The sequence below is a fragment of the Anabrus simplex genome, chromosome 5 (genome assembly GCF_040414725.1).
Source record: "Anabrus simplex isolate iqAnaSimp1 chromosome 5, ASM4041472v1, whole genome shotgun sequence".
Taxonomy (NCBI): domain Eukaryota; kingdom Metazoa; phylum Arthropoda; class Insecta; order Orthoptera; family Tettigoniidae; genus Anabrus; species Anabrus simplex.
In genome coordinates this window covers 75343966-75366663 of record NC_090269.1, presented here as the reverse complement: position 1 = coordinate 75366663, position 22698 = coordinate 75343966, and the positions used below count along the sequence as shown (strand labels likewise).

The 22698-nt window shown below is 41.3% G+C and overlaps 1 protein-coding gene across 5 annotated transcripts in view; it reads left to right on the top strand.

Annotated features, from left to right (window-relative positions):
- The window catches only part of LOC136874486 (melanization protease 1), a 186204-nt gene that overhangs the window by 125604 nt on the left and 37902 nt on the right, over positions 1 to 22698 (top strand). For 4 of the 5 annotated variants that reach the window (XM_067148116.2, XM_067148114.2, XM_067148113.2 and 1 more), the window contains exon 6: positions 5227 to 5325. The exons of the other annotated variant lie outside the window; for it this stretch is intronic. In XM_067148116.2, the coding sequence (XP_067004217.2) occupies positions 5227 to 5325 (99 nt within the window). The remainder of the gene's footprint in view (positions 1 to 5226; positions 5326 to 22698) is intronic. 5 annotated transcript variants of the gene reach the window in all.

The window sequence follows — 22698 nt, the reverse complement described above, 5'->3', positions numbered from 1 at the left end:
ATTGTGATGGTGACATATGTTTCCACCAACGGGATTCGAATCGGCTAATCATGGTTTCAGACCAATAAGACTTGACGCCATAACACTCATGGTCACCAGATCATCAACAAAGTGTCAATATCATGCTGCTGTTTCGAAAAACCGTATTCACTTTGACTTGCTCTACTTAAAAAAAAGGAAAAAAGAAACACCTTTTGCCCTCATAAGCTAGCATAATTATGTGCAGCCTATATAATCTTAAATAAATCATCATCATCATCATCATCATCATGGTGTAGTATTCACTCCAAAGACTAGTCTTATCACAAAGTGTTTGCGTCATAACTACTTTCATCGATATCTTGTAAGATCCCTCTGAGAAATGATATCCGTAGTCTTCCTAAAGGCCGTTTGCCTTGAATAAAACCCTCACCAATAGTTATCATTATGTGCGAATGGTGTAAACTGTGTCACCACTAAGTAAGGTATTCTGTGTATTAATTCTTTTAAATTACGATAACAACGGCCAGCACGCAATCACCCCACTATTTTTCCCTTTTGAATGTCTGAAAGAAATTAGGTTTCTGATGGCGAAAGAATTACTGAAATCAGTTGAGTGTTTCCAGAGAATCGCCTCAAACAAACTCATAAACTTTCTCTCTTTATAATATTGGCATGACGAATATAAGACAAAGTGTAAGGACTCAGCCATTATAGCATGCTAGTTTGTGGTCCCGACACTGCAAACACTGCAAGCGATTATATCCAACACGTGCTCCAGTAGTTCCGTTCCGGCAAGCGTGGTATAGAAATGTGCGGGTGACGTTACTGAGCGAGATATTTCAGTCAATAAGTTGAATTTTCTTTGCTTTCAGAACCTAAACTCAGTTCATTGTGTGTTGTGTACTTTAAGCACGTATCTCATGTATGTGGCTTGATTAAATTAATAGTTCATCATGCCGACTGTTTTGTGTTTGGCTGTAAGTCGGCCTATGGCAGGGTAGTTGATGATATATGATTTTTTCACCACCGAAGGATAAAAATCAATTTGAAAAAATGGGTCAAAGCTATCCCACGGAAGGATTGTGAGTTAACGCGTAATAACAGAATTTTTCATGTTTTTTTTTTTTTTTTTTTGCTAGTTGCTTTACGTCGCACCGACACAGAAAGGTCTTATGGCGACGATGGGACAGGGAAGGGCTAGGAGTTGGAAGGAAGCGACCGTGGCCTCAATTAAGGTACACCATGGAAAACCATTTTCAGGGCTGCCGACAATGGGGTTCCAACCTACTATCTCCCGAATACTGGATACTGGCCACCCTTAAGCGACTGCAGCTATCGAGCTCGGTAATTTTTCATGTTCATTTCTCTGATGATTTGATAATAAAATCAGATAATTTTAGAGTGATTGGTGAAAAAGTGAATATCTCTCGTGTGAGATGGAAATTACGTCCAGGAGCAGTGTCTCACATTTTCCCTAATTTGCCGAAATACCTTTCAAGTGAGATTACGTCCCGTGAAACTCCCAAAAGGAAAAAGAACCTAGACACCATCATGAAAAGAAGATTGAAGACGGGAGTGCAGCAACGAATGGGGAATTTAGAGTTCAATATAATGTTGATCAAAATGTGGGTCATATCGTAATCGTAATCTTTATTTTTCTACCAGATCTACAGCAATGAAGCCTTATTGATCCTTTACGGAAGAAAAATAATAATGCCTAGCCTAGTCTGCTTAAGTTGCTGTACACATATCATAAAACTCGTATAGTAAAAATAACTAACACCAAAAAAAAAAAAAAAAAAAAGTTACTGGAAATGATAATAATCAATTGTCAATAAGTCACTGTTGTCTTTTCATATATGAACCAAACCTCAAAAAATCTCAATATTGCTGTTAAGAACAGGGATAAAACGAAAACTGATAGTATTGAAAATAATAATAATCAAATGTCAATGCTTCACTGATGTCTTTTCAGATATCAACGATCTCAATATTGCTATTGATAAAAAGGGATAAAACGAAAACTAATATAACTACTGATATAAGGTAATTCCATCTATTTGACAATATGGCAATACTAGTAATGGAAAACTAAAACTGGCAACATATAACTGGGCAGAGTACAATGCTGTGTCGGGCTGAATCAGCACTTAGGCCACAGAGTATATCGCTTCCGGCCGGGATCTCATTCAGCGCATTCTCTCTTGAACACTGACCTTTCTTATATTCTACTTATGTTGCACACCTGACTACGTGTTACCTCCACTGTAATGCCTGAGTGCCATTTACTACACCTTAAGATTCTCTACTGGTAATCACACTTCAGCATCTAGTATTTCACTATATTAGTTACCTTTAAAGCCCAAGCAATTCGTCAACTAAGATGAAACCATATTAACTCACATATCCCTAGGCTACTAGAGCCCCAGCTCATATTCCAACCATCTCCATATATTCACTTTCTCCTTAGCACCTGTCCTAGTTACACACACTCTCTTCCTCATTCACTACACACTTCACCATTTGGTATCATGCCTCTTCAGACCCACTTGTCATTAAACCGCTCTTGTCATGGCTATGTATAACATGCACACACTCCACTATTCTCCAGAACGCAGCAATTTACTTCCAACTACAGATTACCTTTTTTACTTCTTGTCACTATGCCTTCGTCTTCTCTGTTCTTTTTGCCCCATACCTCTCTTAGGCTCAAACTTCTCCCTTTCACTAGGGCACCTCTTGCTTCTTCTTCCTGACTCCCAGTCGTATTTTCGCTTCGTTTGCGTGCTCTTGTTACATCCTGCGTTTCTACTCCCACAATCGCTCCCTGTTTTCTTCTTTCTTCTTTGCCACTGGCCTCCGTTCTGGACTCCTTCAATATTGCCCTGGTCTCCCTTATTTCCCTCCTCATCTCTGCTAATACCTCCCTGTTCGCTACTTCGAATACTTCAGCTATCGCATCCATCCCTTTCTTTCTTTCTTGCTGCGAGCTTGGATCCGGTGCTTTATTGTCCTTGGTTCTTTCTTTACCTCCATGTCCGTCTTCGCCCACTTTACTGTCTCTGGTCTGTCTTACTTCCACACTTTTTTCCACTACCATTTCGTCTTTGCTGTCATTTTCCATCTCTCGTAATTTCTTCGCAGTCCACATTCTGGTCCATATACCGTTAGTCACAACTAATTTTTGACCCTTAATATAGGCTCTCAACCCTTGTAATTTAGCCCTGGCCAAATGTTTCTTCAGTGTGTTAATGTTCTTTACCCCTTCTCTGCCAATGTCTTCTTTGATCCAAATTTTTGTGCTACGTATGTTGTCTGCACCTTTTAACACTGCTTCCGCCATCAAGGTGGAAAACAGCTTCAGTTTTATCGGTCTGTCACCCCTTTTTTTGCCTATCCTTTGCACAACATCAATGTCAACTTCGCTAAAGTTAATCCTCATCATTTTCTGGATAATCTCCACTACTTTGTATGTTGTCAGTACTTTATCTTCTGCTTTATCTTCCGGTACTCCATATATAAATAGGTGTTTCTTCCTCCGTTCTCGGTTACAGTCTTCAATTTCCGATCGCAGCTTCACCACCTCTCCTTCCATCTCCCTTATTCTTGTCTTGAGTGTTATAATCTCTCTCTCGTTGGATTCCACTTTGCTCATTATGTCGTCTGTTTTTCCCTGTATCCACCGTCGTATATGCTCAAATTCCTTCATTTGCTCCTTCATCATATTCTTAATCTGCTCAAACGGGCATACTTCTTCCACCACTTCTTTCACCACTTTTTTTATGACCTCCACGTCTTCCCAGTTCATGTTGCCACTAGAAGTCGGGCCAGGGTTTACCTCTACACCTCCTATAGTTAGTAGTACCAATATCACCGCTGCCGCTAATATCATCTCGTCCATCATTCTTGCTTCCATTATACCTCCTTTATTTCTAGCTATCTCCTTTCCCTCTTTCCTCTGCCATCTCCCAATAGCTGCACGATATTGCTCCACTCCAATCATCTTCCTCTTCCCACTCGAATTACTATACCACACACCGTTCACATTCCACGCTGACTCTCCTGGCACCTCCACACAATGCATCCGTCCCCGAACGCTGACTAGGTTAGACTCAAATGTGGGTCATTCTAGTGTACTTTCACGTGTTCGCCCTGTGCCCAGTCTCTGCGTGAGAATAATCAAAGTAAATTTTCAGTTCTCACCGAAATAAAAGACTACGGTTCAAGCAAGAATGAAGTGTTCTTAACACGTCCTTCCAAAGTGTATGTGACATTCCTTTCCAGGCCTGGAAGGTAATTAATGGAAAACTGAACTCAAAACCGACGTGGGGCGAAATATTTTTTGATTGTATCGATTCCATCTAAAAAATCTTTCAGGAGCTGGCTGTTGTCTTCAACATGTTATGGATATAATCTTTTTTTTTTTTTTTTGCTATTTGCTTTACGTCGCTCCGACACAGATAGGTCTTATGGCGACGATGGGATAGAAAAGGCCTAGGAATTGGAATGAAGCGGCCGCGGCCTTGATTAAGGTACAGCCCCAGCATTTGCCTGGTGTGAAAATGGGAAACCACGGAAATCCATCTTCAGGGCTGCCGATAGTGGGGCTCGAACTCACGATCTCCCGATTACTGGATACTGGCCGCGCTTAAGCGACTGCAGCTATCGAGCTCGGTATGGATATAATCCCCAGACTTGTTTATCATTATCTGAAGTACCGATTTTTCTTCAGAACGAAGAAAATCGGGCGAGATTTACAATCTCGAACATCCGCCAAATCTTCACGCAAGCTTTAGAAAGTCCAGTAACCGACAAATTGAGTTTGTATATAGAGTATTACCTTTAAATATTTCATGGGTGTTTGTTTTAATATGCTGGGAGTTACGTGCTATTTACCTGTATATGTACACTCCAGTAACCTGTGCTTTCCGCAACATGCGATGAAGGCGTAACTCTTATTTCCATGTATGAATATTCCATTGTACCCTGCCGTGGTATTTTAATTGTAATCTCTCATTGTTTTATAAAGGACAGTGTATATACTTATCAGTTACGGAGTAATACGTTTCCTCGGTACTGTGGAGCTTGCCCACTCTAGCGCTGCCTGGCGGAGCGCACTTAAACTCAGGGAGTCCTCACACTTGTTCTTATATTCGTCATGATATTAGTATAAATTATAATACTGTGCTAATATATTTCATTGGAAGTATAGTATATTAATGCTATGCATGACATGTTTTCTAGGTATTATTCAACCTGTGTGCCTACCTCAAGTTTCCAAAGATATTCCTTCTCTTGAAGGTGAAGCATTGTTCGCCGCTGGTCTGGGCTTTACACCTCAAGGTAAGTAACGCTGACCTGTATGAAGCTAATACCCATCCTTCGCAATATTGTCACGCCTCTTCATTTTGCGGTTGGGTGGCGCTCCTCTCTTCACTGCCTCAGCCGGGCCAATCAATAATAATTAGGCAGACGCCTAGTTGGCAGTCGCCTCCCCAGTTATGTATTCCTGTCTCATCAAGGGCGTGGACACCATCTATTCTCCCACTGCCATACGCGATGAACTTCGTGCCCGCGGCGTATATGCTGACGCCGTTCTTCGCCTTCAAGATGGCCTCTCTGGTCAACCTTCTCCCGATGTCGTGGCCTTCTTCAAATTTCCTGGACCACCGCTCGGCATCATCCAGAACGGCATCTGTCTCTTCACCGACGACGTCGTGCATTCAGCGGTCTCTACTCCTGAGCATCTCCTCCAACACATGCACTCCCTTCCTGATTTCCCTTTCAAGCCTATTCTCCCTTCCGCCGGCAGTCCTTCCTCGCATACCCTTATTACTACTACCACCACCACTGTCACCACTTCCGTCCTTCTCTCCTTAACTTCTTCTTCTTCTTCTACCCTTACCTTTAGTCATCCCTCTCCACTTACTACTTCTACCGTCTTTCCCACAACTAGTCGTTCTTCTCCTCTACAGTCTACCCCGTTCACTACTGTACCTCCTGATCCCTCTACTCCGGTTCTTGTCACCGCTTACTCTGCAGTTGCTCCCTCTCACCACCGGACCTCTACTTCCTCTTTAGTTGTCCGAGATAATGACCCTGATTTTCCTCCTCTGTCTCCGTCCTCCATCCATTCTCCGGCTTCCACCGTTGCAACTCCTCCCATATCCTCCAGCAGTGGAGACGTCTCCGCTCCAGCGGGTCAACCATCTCACCTTCCGAGCTGTGTCATCCGTGGGCTCGACCCCGCTGTCACCGAACGGGACCTGCTCCAGGAACTGCGTCGGAATGGCGTCTTCGCTCGTCGGGCGATCCGCATCTTCAACGACGATGGACCGACCTTAATGGTACGCCTGCAATTACCCCCTGATGCGGACCTCGACCACCTCATCGCCCATGGTATCCGTTTTCGTCGGCGAGCATATCGTGTGGAGCCTTCTCGCTCCCCGCCCCGCACCCGTTCCCCGCCTACACAGACCTATGTTCCTCCCTCCCCGTTTGTCTCGCCTCCCCCTCCCCCGACGCCCCCGGTTCCTCACCCAACTTTTGTCCTACCTCCTCTTCAGATCCTCGACCTCCTTCGCCTCTATGCCACCTCAGTCACTAACATGACCACCACGCTATATTACCTTCTCCTGCAATACTATCCTCTGCCGTATTCCCATGTTCTTCCGCACCCCAGTTTTCTTCCCCACCCAGGGATGTAATCTGTTTCGCCTTTCTCTGTAGACTTATACCTACTTCCCGACCCCTCTACATGTCCCTCCACAACATGTAACTGCACTTGTGTATTCTCAGTAACGTTATCTCTTTCTGTAATGCGCGCCCGAGATGCCTAGCGGTATCAATAAATTTTTCGCCTCTTACTTCTGGTGTTAGTAGGGCTCGCTTGTGCGGGGGCACTGCGGGTCCTCCCTGGGTTCCGCCTTGTTGGTTGTGGTATCCCCACGCCTCTTCAATAACTCTTGTCCTTTTCTTGTATGTACGATACATACGCCTATGCAGTTCTGGTTCTTTCCTTTCTTTTCTTTCTCCGAAGGCTGAAGAGCTCCTAGTTGAGCTGATGGCCCGCCCACCCCCTGAGGGTGGGAATGAAATGACATGATGATGATGATGATGATGATGCTAATACCTTCAGAGTAGGACCAAATGGAGCATGAACGTTCTGGCTGGCAAAAAGACGTCTAGGAACTACTTACTTATGGTAGCGCTATCAGTGAAGATGACTTTTGACCGCACTCAAGATTGCTCGCGAGCTGTTAAGGTGGTGTGTCAGTAAGCGCCAATTTCCCGTTAATCCTCCAGCTATGAGGTCTTCCATCAACTGATCTCGCCAACGCCTTCTGGGTCTCCCAAGAATCCGTTTCTTCACCAAGCTTTCTTAGCCGCCCTATCATCCAACATGCAATGTACGTGTCCAATTCACTGAACTTGTCTTCTTCTCCTGAATTGGTTGATGTTTGATATTCTGTTAAGAACATGGTTATTTGAATTGCTTCGGCGTCTAAAGACTCCGTCAACAGATTCAGGATCATAGATTCATCATAGTACCTTATTCTCAAAATCTGCAAGGTGATGCCGGTCAAGTTTGGGGGGACAATGTCTCGGAACTATACCATAATACTGGACCAAAACTAGTTTTGTAGAGGAGTACCTTTGTAATATTAGAGAGAAGACACGACTGAAACGAATACAGTTGAGAAAAGTAGGTAGCTTCTGCAGATCTGATGCGACCCTGGATGTCTGCCTTGAATCGGTTTTGCTCATTCACCGCGAAGCCCGAGTATTTTAAGTCTGTAACCTACTCAAAGACTCTGTCACCAACCCTCATGCTGTCGATTCCAGCGTGAACGTCTCCACTAACAGTGTGGTACTTGGTTTTTCCGGTGTTTATAACCAGTCCAACATTATTTGCGTCCTTGTCAATCAGTCGGGTGATCCTCACCAGGTCTTCGGCCTTGTCTAAGATATCGTTCACATCGTCCGCATGACCAAGGATGTTGTGCGTTCCATGAAGGTGGATTGAAGTATCACTATCAACCATCCTTGAAATATTTTATCGTGGTTTCCCCGTTTTTCCTCGGGAAGGATGTGACCACTTCCTTCAAAATTGTAATCCAAATTAAATACCAATACTGGTACAAATACTACACTCTGCTTATTACACTAGTCTGCATGATATCAGATGACTGAAAACTAATTGTGATATTATCTCAATTTTTATGCTGATTCCAGAACTGGTTTCAGTTTTCTCCTATCACGTAGAGTTTATTCGTAATTTGACTTCAAATATATATTGCTGTGCCTTGCTTTCTATGCAAATGGGACTGTCGGGCAAGGCAAAGACATTGGAGTGTGAGAGTTTGGCCAGAGCGGAGACACAGTTTGCGCCTGGAACTAAAAATATCTTGTACGAATGGCTTATAGAACCAAAAAAAATCTTGCTTCCACCAGTACACATAAAATTGGCTTTCATGAAGTTATTTGTAGGGGCTCTACCACACGATGAACACTGATTCAAATAACTTTCCAAGAAATTTCCGTTCATCACACAAAACAAATTGAAAGCTGGAATTGATGAAGGGCGAAGATTTGATAAGACAATAAAGAAAAGAGAAAAAGACTCATGGACCGACCTCCGATCAGTTACAGAGAACTTTCTACGGAATAACAAAGATCATAATTACAGGGCCATTGTTGAAACAATGTTGGAAAATTTGAAGAATATGGGTTATAAGATGAGTGTGAAAGTCCACTTTCTACATTCACATATCGACCCCTTTCAGACAAATTAGGGACATTAGAGTGAAGAGCGGGGTGAACGTTTTCACGAGGATATTAAGGATATGGAGAGGGGATACCTGGCGAACTGGAATACAGCTATGATGGCCAAATACTATTGGATGTTGAGGCGGGACAGTCATCTTCAAGACTTTGCAAGGAAGTCAAATAAGAGTTTAAACATTAATGGAACACTTTTGAATTGTTTTGATACAAGGTGGTGGTGGTGGTGATTATTGTTTTAAGAGGAAGTACAACTAGGCAACCATCCTCTATATAACACTAATCAGAGAGAAAAATGGAAGGGATCCGACACTTCGAAAATTGAAGATATCGGCCAAAAAAAAGATAAGGGCCACGAAGGGCGCGAAAATGAAAGACACCCTAGCCCTCGCAAACCTAACAGCGTCGGGGTCGGAAAAGAACAAGAGTTGACCAAGGGAGGTCAGATAGGATAGATGAAAGTGAGGAGCCTGGCACAAGTAATTAGAAGCAATGCCAGGACTCAGCTGAGGACCCCGTGGTTGCCAACCCACGCTCCAAAGTTCAGAGACCCTGGGCCCCTTTTAGTCGCCTCTTACGACAGGCAGGGGATACCGTGGGTGTTATTCTACCGCCCCCACCCACAGGGGGATTTGATCCAAGGTAGTCATTAAATAAATTACAGAAATTCTGTAGAGTATTTTTAAATTGTTTTTAAAATAAAAACTCACCTTGTGTGGAATTATGTTTGAATATATTTGTGTACTCAGAAGTTGAAATCGTGGAAACATTAATTCTTATTTTGTATAAAAACCTGACATGATTGGTAAAAGCGGAAGTTATTTCCAGAATCACCAAGAAAAAAATTGATTCAAGAACAACTACTTTTAACAATCAATTAGGCTTTTCTTCTAAAATGTAAGCTATTGTTATCAGTCATATTCAACCTCCTTCTTTTCCTACAGATGGTTGGTGAAAATCCTAGGGATTTTTCCTATTTTTCGTTCCTCATAGCTGAGTTGCCGTATCATAGATGTCGAATCACTACCGGAGGTTCCACGCTGTGGAAATAAAATAAAATCAAAATCACTTTATTTACAAATGAGGTGTCCACCTCGGTGGCAAATGGTATATACAAATACATTATTATCAAGCACTAAATTTTAAATTAAGAAAAGAGGACATTTTCCTAGTAGGTGGAATTACTTCAAATAATACTACACAGCTACTATAAGATTAACATTTACGTTGCATTTTTTTAAATTACCATTTTGGTACCTGCTGCGTCTTAACCAGAGCCACTTTTGCCACCGTTTTTCAGAGTTCCTGAAGGGCCTTCGGAGCTACCGTAGCGATCCCAGGGCCCTTGAAGTGCCCACTGTATTTCACCCCTATAGGTAGTCGCCTGCTTCGGCTCTCCAATCTCCATAGACCATCGGATGGAATTAATTTATTCACAAGTCACAAAAATTCTTTATTTGCAATAACCTGCACAGGCCGAATGCCCTCTAACATTTCTCTCTTTTTTTGTTGGTGTTTATTATTGCACCCTACGGGTCAGGGTAACCACAGTATTTTCCCAACTAGTCAGTTACATATCTCAGGGTATTCATGCCTCCAGAAAAATGGTTAATTTTTCTATGTTTTGGTTTAACGTGCATTCAAAGAGAAAGTAACGGTATCATACGCGGTTCAGAATTACGTAATTCGACGCTCAGTAGTAGATTTTGTGAACGTAAACCTCAGTCAACCTTTCAAAAAAAAAAACATATCCGCATAACGAGAACCTTACTCACTAAGTACAACTACTGACTACCATTACAAATGAAAACTCATTTCATTATATAAAAATTAATCAAGAAAACACATTTATTAAACTATCAAGATTCGCGAAAGAAATGGTTAATGTCAAATATTGCTCATAATCTTCCAATTATCAACCTAATAAATAAATATTTTAATTACTGAATCAAATATTCTAGGTCAGCGCTGCCTTACTCCTAAACTAAGTTTACATATCCCAACATTCTGGGTCGCGTATTCCTGAAATGAATTGTTGCTTTGTTTCATCTTCCTATTAAAATTTACATCTGGTCACTTAAGTATATATTACATCAAAGTCTTCAGACCACGGTCAAAATTCGGTATACCAATAAGTTATTCCATCACTCACGGTGTTAATTATATACCCTCATCAAAAATACAACCATTACATTGTTCAAGTTATCGCGGAAATGAACTGAATTTGAATAAAGTGTCCTGAATACAAATATCAGTGACCTAAGTTACATTGAAAATTATCTGAGTTCGTTGGTGCAGACTACAGTGAAGAAAATGAAATATTGAATGACGCACTAAGTTTCTCGGTCCGATTGCCACTTAATAACGGCTCCTAACTAAATATTCGCTCTAATAATATTTCAGATTAACAAAACATCGATGATATCCTACGTAAATCTCAAATAATTTCCCTACTCTAGCTAGATAATTTCTTATGTAACGTATTCCAGTTCAATATACACATAGCCAATAAGCATTTTTCATATATAGATGTGCAAATGCCTACACAAAGATATTTCAACACTACATTATCATACTAGTTGCATACAAGTTTGATCTTCCACGCAATTACCATTCATTCAGAATATGATATAATCATGTATTCATTTACCCATCACCGGTTGTTATTATTGTCAAACCACTTTCACCCTTCATTAAAATATGCGTAATTTTATTGTCCATACCTTGCTATAGTTCCTTCCTGGGGCATACTTATATACCGTAGTCGCTTTATATGTGCTCCTACATCGCACATTATATAAATCATATACGTTTTACTTCCTGTTAATCTGCGCAATATATCATTTAAACTACCATACATACTTCCATTATTTCATTATTAACCTTCAATTCAACCCATATTTAATTCATTTAACATCTATAATTACCGCGTTTAACCTCCAATATTAATTAAACACAACGATACGTATCTCTTCAATAGCGCAGAATTCGTTCCTCAAAACGCATTTTGTCATACAATTCAACATATAACCCCAAATTCAGTATCTATTCTTACAATATATTCACACAGCAAAGAGTATGGTAATTTAACTTAACCAATTCAAACATGCATCCCTCTGTGACGTAACTGGGTTTGACTGGTATTACATCACTCATGGATCTTTCTAACTAACCGGGATTCTTTGAAAACAGCTGTTACACTATGTCACATTTTTAAATCGTATTCTTTCATCCTTGGATAAAATAATGTAGTAAACACGTTACCATTCTGTAACAAGATATCGACTTAAATATTTCACACTGCACTTTCTTATATTCACTGCACACTTAATTGTCTCACGCTTAGGCTATTCAGATCTATTGCATATACTGGTAATACTCTACATAAGAAATTATACTACTTAATACTATTACTTAGCTCGCCATTCAATATCTCGGGCCTTAGTTGCTCTTCGGTCTGGTCGCAGGCCTTGGATCGGGAACTGGGCAGGATCTCCACCACTGGTATCTCAGGTAGAGTGACTTCCTCCACACGGGTCGGGTGGTTTTAACAGCCAGGATGACATCTCCCTCCAGGTTGGTCTACGCCGATTTAGCAAGCCATCATCTGTTCAGGAACACAGTAGACAATATGCGTCGATTCTGGAAAATATGAATTCATCATGGTTCTGCGTAGTATATATATATTTTTTATAGTGATTGCTTCTTTATTTAGGCGGTCCTTGCTATTATTTCCACTAAATATAGCTCAACCTCGAGCTCTCACGTCTCAATCAACTTCTTGTTTCCAAACGACTTTGCGTCTAAGTATTTGGATGGACTTTTCAAAGCTTCTGGATTTTTATTCCCTCTTTACGGTATTTCAATGTTTATCTCTTCGTTTCGTTCAATATTTCCGTCCTCTCAGCTTAAAATTTCACGTTAGATATTGCAAATCTTGCTTATTTTTGAGAGCAATGTTCGGGATATCTTGTCCTTACCACGTCAATTTTTAAAGTCAGTTTTTTATAATAATCTGTTTGATCCTTCTTATTTTTTAAAAACAATTCTATTGATTCTACACCATTGTACACCGCCTTCATAGTGGTAGGTTTAAGTTAGTCATGGCCTTCTAGCATACATCAATATCGATACCCTATTACACATTTCTTTGCCTAGGCTGGCCTCTACCTTCCGTAGGCGCCATTTTTAATACGTCCAGTAAATGCATCGGGTACATTATTTTCTTGAATATCTGTACAGATTTTGAAAAAGGATCAAACACTCTCCCTGGCAAACTGTTCCACTCCTTCATGCCCTTCCCAATGAATGAAAATTTACTCCAATCGCTTCTGCTAAAATCCCTTCTAATTTTATACTTGTGGTCAGCCCTGCCGATGTAATTCTTTTCCAACTGAAGCCTCTTACGGATTTACCCTCATGCTTCCTCCTGTAGAGGCTCTACATAATCCTATAGTCTAGTTTTCTCTTACTTAAAGTTTCCCACCCAGGTTTCTCTAACATTTCTGATACACCACATTTTCGCCTGAAATCCCCTGTTACAAATGTTGCTGCTTTCCTCTGTACACCATCTATTTCTTCGCACATGTCCACGTTTCCCTCCCATCTTGCCTTCTACGTTCTGTTGTATCAGGACGTATTTTTATTTCTGAAATGTAACTGAAATAGCACTTTTCTGTTTGTTTGCGAGGGTTAAGACTTCACGTGATTTCCCTTACCCCCTAGTAAGTGACATCGTCTACCCACGTGATCTTGAACATTCAAATTTCAAACGATTACTGTTGGTTCATTATCGAAGCCTTCTGTGTCAATTCTTCGACACCGCGTCCGACTCGTTGGCTGAACAGTCAGCGTACTGGCCTTCGGTTCAAAGGGTCCCGGGTTCGATTCCCGGCCGGGTCGGGGATTTTAACCTTAATTGGTTAATTCCAATGGCACGGCGGCTGGGTGTATGTGTTGTCATCATCATTTCATCCTCATCGCGACGTGCAGGTCACCTACGGGTGTCAAATAGAAAGACCTGCACCTGCCCGCAAAAATTAGGCCTCGCATTGCATGATTTACTAAAACTGGACAGGTCTACTTATCTACTCCATGTGCAATTAATATATCATTGATAAATAACCAGAATACATAGCTTACACCCTTCTTTCAAACCCAATTTAGATTCTATCTGATACCGTACTACCCCATCACCTACCATTATACTACAAGGCACCCCTCCATAGATCGCCTCAATCGCTTGTATTATCTTTCTAGACACACCTAACAGGCATAATTCCGCGACCAGTGCACTCCTGTTGACTGTGTCAAAGACCTTTTCAAAATCTATTGCCGTTATATGTAGATTTTCTGCTTTCCGTTTGGTATATTTATCTATTATTGTTTTTACAATCATAATGTTATTTACCGTTCTTCTATCTTTCCTGAACCACTCAACCTATTCACTATAATCTTGGTTGAAGGAAAGGAATAATCAAATTGGATACTAGCAGATTTTGTTCCAATCTTCAGGATAGGAGACAAGGCAAGGTGTGAAAATTATCGAAGATTACTCTCGGTTGTGGGCAAGTTAATGGCTCAGATATTGCGATCTCGTCCGCAGCAAATGCGTGAGGAGACTAGGAGAGAACAATAATGTGATTTCAGACCAGGCAGTTCAACAGGTCCTAGAAGAGCGCATAGGATGCAGTGGAAGAACTGTCACAGTATTTATCATTTCAAAAGCACTTTTAATAGCGTTTGGAGGCACTCGATGTAGAAGCCTATGCTTGCAATTGGCATACTAAACAAGATAGCAAATATGATCCGTACCCGCTATGATGGTACTGTTTACAGAGTAAAAGTTAACAGAAGCACCACAGGGGAATTTTTTGTCCATACAGGAGTGTGACAAGCATATGTACTTAGTCCCATGCTCTTTAACATTGTGATAGATTGGATTATGGAGAAGTGCACGAAAAATAGAACGGGAATTACATTGGCAAAAATTGGTTATCTTTCAAAAGTGCAAATTATGTCAGCGGTATAGTTGTAATGGAAGAAACATGGACATCATCTCAGACACTGCTGAAGGATATTGGCAACAGAGCACTCAAACTGGGCTTGATAATACATACAAACAGGCCAAGTACATCTGTGCAGCAGAGAGTAAAGTACAACATACTCAAAACGGGTGTACCTGTTAAACAAGTAGGTTGTTTCAACACAGGTGCCAACTATTACGGATTTCACCTCACGATTACGGCATTACGGTCAAAGGGGAAATTATTACGGAAAAGCTGACATATGCTCGAAATCATTTTCTACGAAAAAGGAAAAAAAAAGCAAAGAAGGAAAAATGTTCAGTCCTTTCGAGTATTTCTGCTCAGTTCTCTTCGTTTCAGTGTTTGTGAGACGACAACGATACTTACCCGATCGTCATTTCCTTTTGCTACCCATAAGCTCTCCTTTGATATAAAACCTTAAGTAATGTATTTCTATATTAAGTGTACCGGACAGTTGATAGAAAGAATTGAGACTTACATTAAGGACATGTACGTACACTGGAATCGCTTACATTTCAGGAGACAAAAATGTGATCAGAGGGGGAAGGATGCTTGAAGAAAGCCTACCTTGAAAAGCAGCTACTGGGTGCGAAACGAAAGGAATGTTTTATCACTGAATTAAGAGGTAGTATGCAAACGTTATTGTGTAATATGATGTACTTTAGACTAGATTGCTGTCGGGAAGGGCAAAGGCGGTGTCATTATCGAGAAGGGAAGAGCATGCTTTGGACTTGTCTCGAAAATTCTCTGGGGTGCGGAGGATGATTACTGATAATCCACTTCAACAGTTGGCACCTTTGTTTCAATTATTTGCGTTCTCTGCTGTAAGCCTCATAAGTAAAAGCCTCAAGTGATATCACTGCCCAGATTGGCAGTGCCGAGGTAGCATTTATCAGCTGAAAATGGTGCTTTTGGGAAAGAAAAACCAGCAGCCTGAAAATCAAAATAGGATTTGTAATGGTGCTGTTCTTCCAATTCTTCTGTATGGTTCTGAAACCTGGACATTGTTAGCTGCAGACCTGCGTAAACTGGAGATTTTTCAAATGCGATGTGTGCTAGAATTCTTAGCATCTCTTTTTTAAGACTATAGGCGGAACTCAACAGATTCTAATCAACCGATCATGGAGAATAAAATGAAGGGGTCACGACTCCGTTGGTTTGAACACATCTGTAGGATGGAGGCAACCTGTCTTCCCGAAACAACTGTTGAATTGTTTTCATCCTCCTGGTTGGAAAATTGTGCGCATTGTTCTAAGGAAAACGTGGAACACCCAAGTAGAAGCAGAGACCAAGTGTCTGACGTCAACGATGGAATAACTGAAGAAAGCAGCCAAAAATAGATTGAATTTGGAGAAGACTATCAAGAACGTGCTCGCCATGATCGCCTCAGAAACAATGGATGTGGCCTTCTAGCTAGAGAATGACTGACTCTGTATGGAAACACTGGGGTGCCGGAATTTTGTCTGGTAGAAGTTCTCTTACGTGCCGATAAATCTACCAACACGACGCTGTCGTATTTGAGCACCTTAAAATACCGACGGGCTAAGCCAGGATCGATAGCCAGTGCGTTCTGTTTGAGCCACTGAGCATGGCAAAGTTAAACAACAGAAAATGAACGATATTAATATAGGTTTTCATACAAAATGTACGTTAGGTGAAAGCACATTGGGGTGAGTTCTATGATATTCGAAGCTCCTTAAAATAAGTATTGACGAATACGAAGACGAAGATGACAACAACACGTTTCGTCATGAACTTCATTAGGATACCAAGCCACTGTGATCAAGTGTATTAATCTTTTAAACAGAGGTTGTCATGACACTTATTTAATACACATAGTGTCCCTCTGCCAATGGCCGTAGCCGTGTTGAAACACCGGATCCCGTGAGATCTCCAAAGTTAAGCAACATTGGGCGTGGTCAGGAGTTGGATGGGTTGCCACGCGCTGTTGGTGGGGGGGGGGGGGTAAGTGAATTGAGGAGCGGAAAGGAACTGGCCACCCTACCGCAAGTAAACTCCGGCTCAGGAATACCTCTACGGAGGTTCGGACCTGCCTTCGGGCAGAACAACCCCTTAGTGTCCCTCTTAAAAACCCAGACTGTCCAGCGGCGGTTTTACTCTCCCAGACCTAAGCAGCTGTACGGGAGGTGCGCGCTTAATTCTTGACCTCGCAAGGAGCGTGCACGTGTTCGACCTGGCAAGCATGAGTCGCCAGTCTGAATCTCAGCTGTTAACATGGTGAGACAGTTATCATTGCAACACCGTATTTCCGTATGTAAAATTTATTTTAAGTACGAGTCGGCTCGACGGGTACACGATGCATTTGTTCAGCAATTTCCTGGTGAAATCATGAGCCACTCAGCATCCTCGTGAGCACAGATTCACATAACTGTAAATAAATTGAAAATACTGGCTCAGTCCTCAACATCAAATTATAATAATTAAAGAACCACCTTTCCAATACACAGAATCCTTATTGGACATGTTTCACTCAACTTTGTGAGCATCATCAGATTTAGGATGTCATTTTTTTTTCAACCGTATTGGAGTTCAGAGTATCAAATTATAATAATTAAAGAACCACCTTTCCAATACACAAAATCCTTATTGGACATGTTTCACTCAACTTTGTGAGCATAATCAGATTTAGGATGTCATTATTAAAAAATGCGCGCACACGAACAGTTTTAACACAGAAAAAGCTAGATGACACTGGTGCGAATCTTGAACGGTCACCGAATAAATCACTCACACAATTAGCACAAGTAGGGGTTTCGATGTTTTCTGCACACAGAGCTACAAAACTGTTACACATCAAACCGTAGAGGTATACACGGGCCCATTGTTTATAAACTGCTGATCGAGCCACAAGAGTGAGATATTGTGAGTGTTATCTTGCATCATTGGATGGTTGTTTATTCGACCCGCAGCTTGTGTTCTTATCGGATGAGACCTGGTTTCGTCTTAATGGTTGTGTGAACAGTTATAACTATCGCTATTGGTGTGCAGAAAATCCTAATGGTTTTTATGAAGTCCCTCATTATGAAGGATGATACTTCCAGCATCGTTTATAAGGTAAAGTTTAATTTAAGACCGCATACACGCTTCAAGCAGGGCGGCCACGCGCGGTGTAGTTGGGCTGAGGAAGCTGCTGTAGCGCAGAGTAAAAACACCGTGCGCTCGGTCTGGGCTTATAAGGGAGACCCTGTATACACTCTCCTCAGCTCACCCCACTTGTTTTTGGGGTCACTGGAGCCAACCTGGCTGATTTTGTTTTTGGGCCAGAGTTTTAAGGCCTGATGCTCTCCCTAAAACTACAGATGGAAATTCTACTGACATATCCACTCCGATTCAGCGATCAGGAGGAAAAGATATCAGGTTACTCTCTACACTGATTACTATATTAATCGCAAAATGTTTGTTTTACCCCTGTATGTGTGTTGCTAGCTTGAATGCTTATATGCAAAACAGAACCAAACCTTGAATTATTTTTATTATACAGTAATGAGATGTGCATGCCGTTCTTTCTATAGACAGAAAATCAGCTTTAAACAGTAGGCAGCATTCCATTTGAGGTTGTAACATTTCTAACAAAGCATTGTAGTCGTGTTCTGAACAGTGTAGTGGAAGTCCACGATGGCAAGGACTGCGTCGACAATTACAGTGCTTGCGCAATGGCTTTATGTTAAGAAGGGCTGTCAACCAGGGAAGTTACTGGACGGGTGTGAGTGAATAAGAATGATATGGTTGAAACATGATATCGTTGCAATAAGTGGTAACGTCGTAGTGAATGGTGGTTGCATCCGCCATTTTGTGTTGAAATCGAGATTATCACATACAATAAAATTAGTACCGTAAAGTGAGGTGAATGGGAAGGATGAAAAATTGTGGCTTTAAGTTTGTTGATTAATTAACACTGTGAAAAAAGATAGGTTCTAGTATTCATAGGTACTTTAAAGCAGAAACAGGTTCCAGGAAGGACATTCCAGGGTCCATTAACGAAAAAGGGTAGTGTATATGTGAGGATCTACAGAAAGCAGACGTATTCAGTCAGCAGGATGTAAAGATAGTTGGATATAAGGTAGAGAAGGTTACTAATACTAGTGAAGTACTAAATTTTACCTATAGCAATAAAGATACTTACAAAAAGATACTAAAGTAATAATAATAATAATAATAATAATAATAATAATAATAATAATAATAATAATAATAATAATAATAATAATAATAATAATAATAATAATAATAATAATCAATGTTTTACGTCCCGCTAACTACTTTTGACGGTTTTCGGAGACGCCGAGGTGTCGGAATATTGTCCTGCTGGAGTTCGTTTACGATCCAGTAAATCTACCGACACGAGGCTGACGTATTTGAACACCTTTAAAATACCACTGGAATGAGACAGGATCGAGCCTGCCAAGTTGAGGTCAGAAGGCCAGCGCCTCAACCGTCTGAGCCATTCAGCCTGGGAGTACTAGAGTTGAAAGCTAGAAAAGCAACTGGTATTGATAAGATTTCTGTGAATAAGACAGTGATCCAGCCTTCAAACGGCTGCAGTTGTGGAGTCCGAACGAATGACCTGCGTGGGGTGTGATCGACACTACTTGTCGCTCTGGAACGATATCATTGAAACTAATTTCAAAGAATATTTTCATAATTCACTTTTGTAAGCACATTTTAACATTTTAAAACATAATTTACAGTTGTAAAGTTATGAAGCCGACCTTGTTATGCATTCTCATGTGTCACTCGGAATTCCACATGGGGCACAGTATATGAATGTAACGAACGACGTATTCTAAGTCAAAATTCAAATCAATCAATCAATCAATCAATCAATCAATCAATCAATCAATCAATCAATCAATCAATCAATCAATCAATCAATCAATCAATCAATCAATCAATCAATCAATCAATCAATCAATCAATCAATCAATCAATCAATCAATCAATCAATCAATCAATCAATCAATCAATCAATCAATCAATCAAGGTCCAAGTACATAACATATAGAACAGAGTGCCTTTATGGAGCAGAAACCTTGACGAGGATGGCTGATCCAGTCCTTGAAAAAAGAGAAAGAAGATTCTTGCGAAAAATCTTAGGCCCTAGAAAGTCGACGAGTGACCTAAACACATTCCGGTTAAGATCGAATTTGGAGCTCTACAAGACAGTAGAAAGAATCACGACTGTGATGAGAAAAAGGAGACTGACCTTTTATGGACATACCAAAAGAATGAACCCTGAGTGATTGGCCAACAGGATACTTCTTCTGCAGGAAAGGTGGAAAAAAACAACCGGGATGGCTTACACACGTGCACAATGACTTGGCAGAAATAGGTATCAAGGAGGAGGATATAAAAGAAAGGACATCATTTAGGAAGAAGGTTGCAGGATTGAGGGATGCGTCTGAAGAGCAACATGCGAAGCCACGGAACATCTCGGTGGAAGAACGAGCAAGAAGAAGTCAAAGACTCAAGAATCTTTGGCGAGAGTGTAAAGAGAAGGGTATCAGTCTGCGTGACAGAAGGAAGATTGTGTAAACGTGGCCCACAGGTGGCCGTATCGATTAATAATAATAAAATAATAATATTGATTTTATTGACCTTGAAATTCTGACATAACATTAATTAGTCAAAAGGAACTCTTTCTTGTTATAACCTCGTATGTAGAAAGATAGGGATATCGAAAGGAATACGTAAAAGGATAAACGCAATGACAGACGTTTATACGGTGTATGAAAATGTGCCCTTTATCCTCAGTATTTTCCTTCTATTTCTATTTGTTTCCACACTCATCTATCATTATGTTTATCCTATTTTACAGCATTGTTGGCATTTATTTAACACCATAAAACAATGCATCCTATAGTATAGGCTATACAGGATGATCGGAAACAACGTGAATCGTGTATATGAATGTTAGAAGGTTGGTCATTCTCATAAATAATTTGACATAATTCGATATCTCGCCCCGTTGTCATCAGTCAATCACTACTGATCTGCATTTAGGGCAGTCGCCCAGGTGGCAGATTCCCTATCTGTTGTTTCCTAGCCTTTTCTTAAATGATTGCAAAGAAATTGGAAATTTATTGAACATCTCCCTTGGTAAGTTATTCCACTCCCTAACTACCCTTCTTAAAAACGAATATTTGCCCCAATTTGTCCTCTTAAATTCCAGCTTTGTCTTCAAATTATGATCTTTCCTACTTTTAAAGGCACCACTCAAACTTATTCGTCTACTGATGTTATTCCACGACATCTCCCTACTGACAGCTCGGAACATACCACTTAGTCGAGCAGCTCGTCTCCTCTCTCCCAAGTCATCCCAGCACAACTTTTGTAACAATTTTGTAACGCTACTCTTTTGTCGGAAATCACACAGAACAAATCGAGCTCCTTTTCTTTGGATTTTTTCCATTTCTTCAGTCAAGTAATCCTGGGGAGTGTCTCATACACTTGAACCATACTCTAGTTGGGGTCTTACCAGAGACTTATATACCCTCTCGCTTACATCTTTACTACAACCCCTAAATACCCTCATAACCATGTGTATAGATCTATACCCTTTATTTGAAAATCATATTTATGCGATTTATGTGATTATATTTCATCAGTTGTTGCAGTTAGCCAATCAGATCGCTTCGCGGGTGAATTCAAATAGGCTTTTCAAGGCGGTGTTGCTAAATCTGCACGTGGCTTATGATCGGCTTGAGAACCATGCCGAGAAGTCAGCATCAAACACAACACGCCGTTGCTTTCACCCAATGTCACCGTAGAGTACTTTGGCGTGATCTTCTCAGCTTGGAAATCTGTATTCAAACCCCTCTTCTGGCGCAGTTTTATTCTTCATCTCTTGCTCTCAAGTCACGTACAGATTTAGCAACACCGCCTCGCAAAGTTCATTAGCATTCACCCGCGAAGTTATCTAAATGGCTAACTTCAGCAACTGATAAAATGACAAGGGCATGAGATATCGGATTATTTATTTCAAATTATTTATCAGTATGACCAACACTATAACGCTGGTATACCCGGTTCATGATGATTCCTACCATCCTATATATACACTGACTGACAGAGCAAATACAACACCAAGGAGGAGTGGTTCGAAAGGGATGAAAGTTGGGGGAAAAACAGAGACGGCACGGACGAATAATTGATGTTTATTTCAAACCGATATGCAGGTTACACAATGCGCACGGCATCGACTCAGTAGGATGTAGGACCACCGCGAGCGGCGATGCACGCAGAAACACGTCGAGGTACAGAGTCAATAAGAGTGCGGATGGTGTCCTGAGGGATGGTTCTCCATTCTCTGTCAACCATTTGCCACAGTTGGTCGTCCGTACGAGGCTGGGGCAGAGTTTGCAAACGGCGTCCAATGAGATCCCACACGTGTTCGATTGGTGAGAGATCCGGAGAGTACGCTGGCCACGGAAGCATCTGTACACCTCGTAGAGCCTGTTGGGAGATGCGAGCAGTGTGTGGGCGTGCATTATCCTGCTGAAACAGAGCATTGGGCAGCCCCTGAAGGTACGGGAGTGCCACCGGCCGCAGCACATGCTGCACGTAGCGGTGGGCATTTAACGTGCCTTGAATACGCACTAGAGGTGACGTGGAATCATACGCAATAGCGCCCCAAACCATGATACCGCGTTGTCTAGCGGTAGGGCGCTCGACAGTTACTGCCGGATTTGACCTTTCTCCACGCCGACGCCACACTCGTCTGCGGTGACTATCACTGACAGAACAGAAGCGTGACTCATCGGAGAACACGACGTTCCGCCATTCCCTCATCCAAGTCGCTCTAGCCCGGCACCATGCCAGGCGTGCACGTCTATGCTGTGGAGTCAATGGTAGTCTTCTGAGCGGA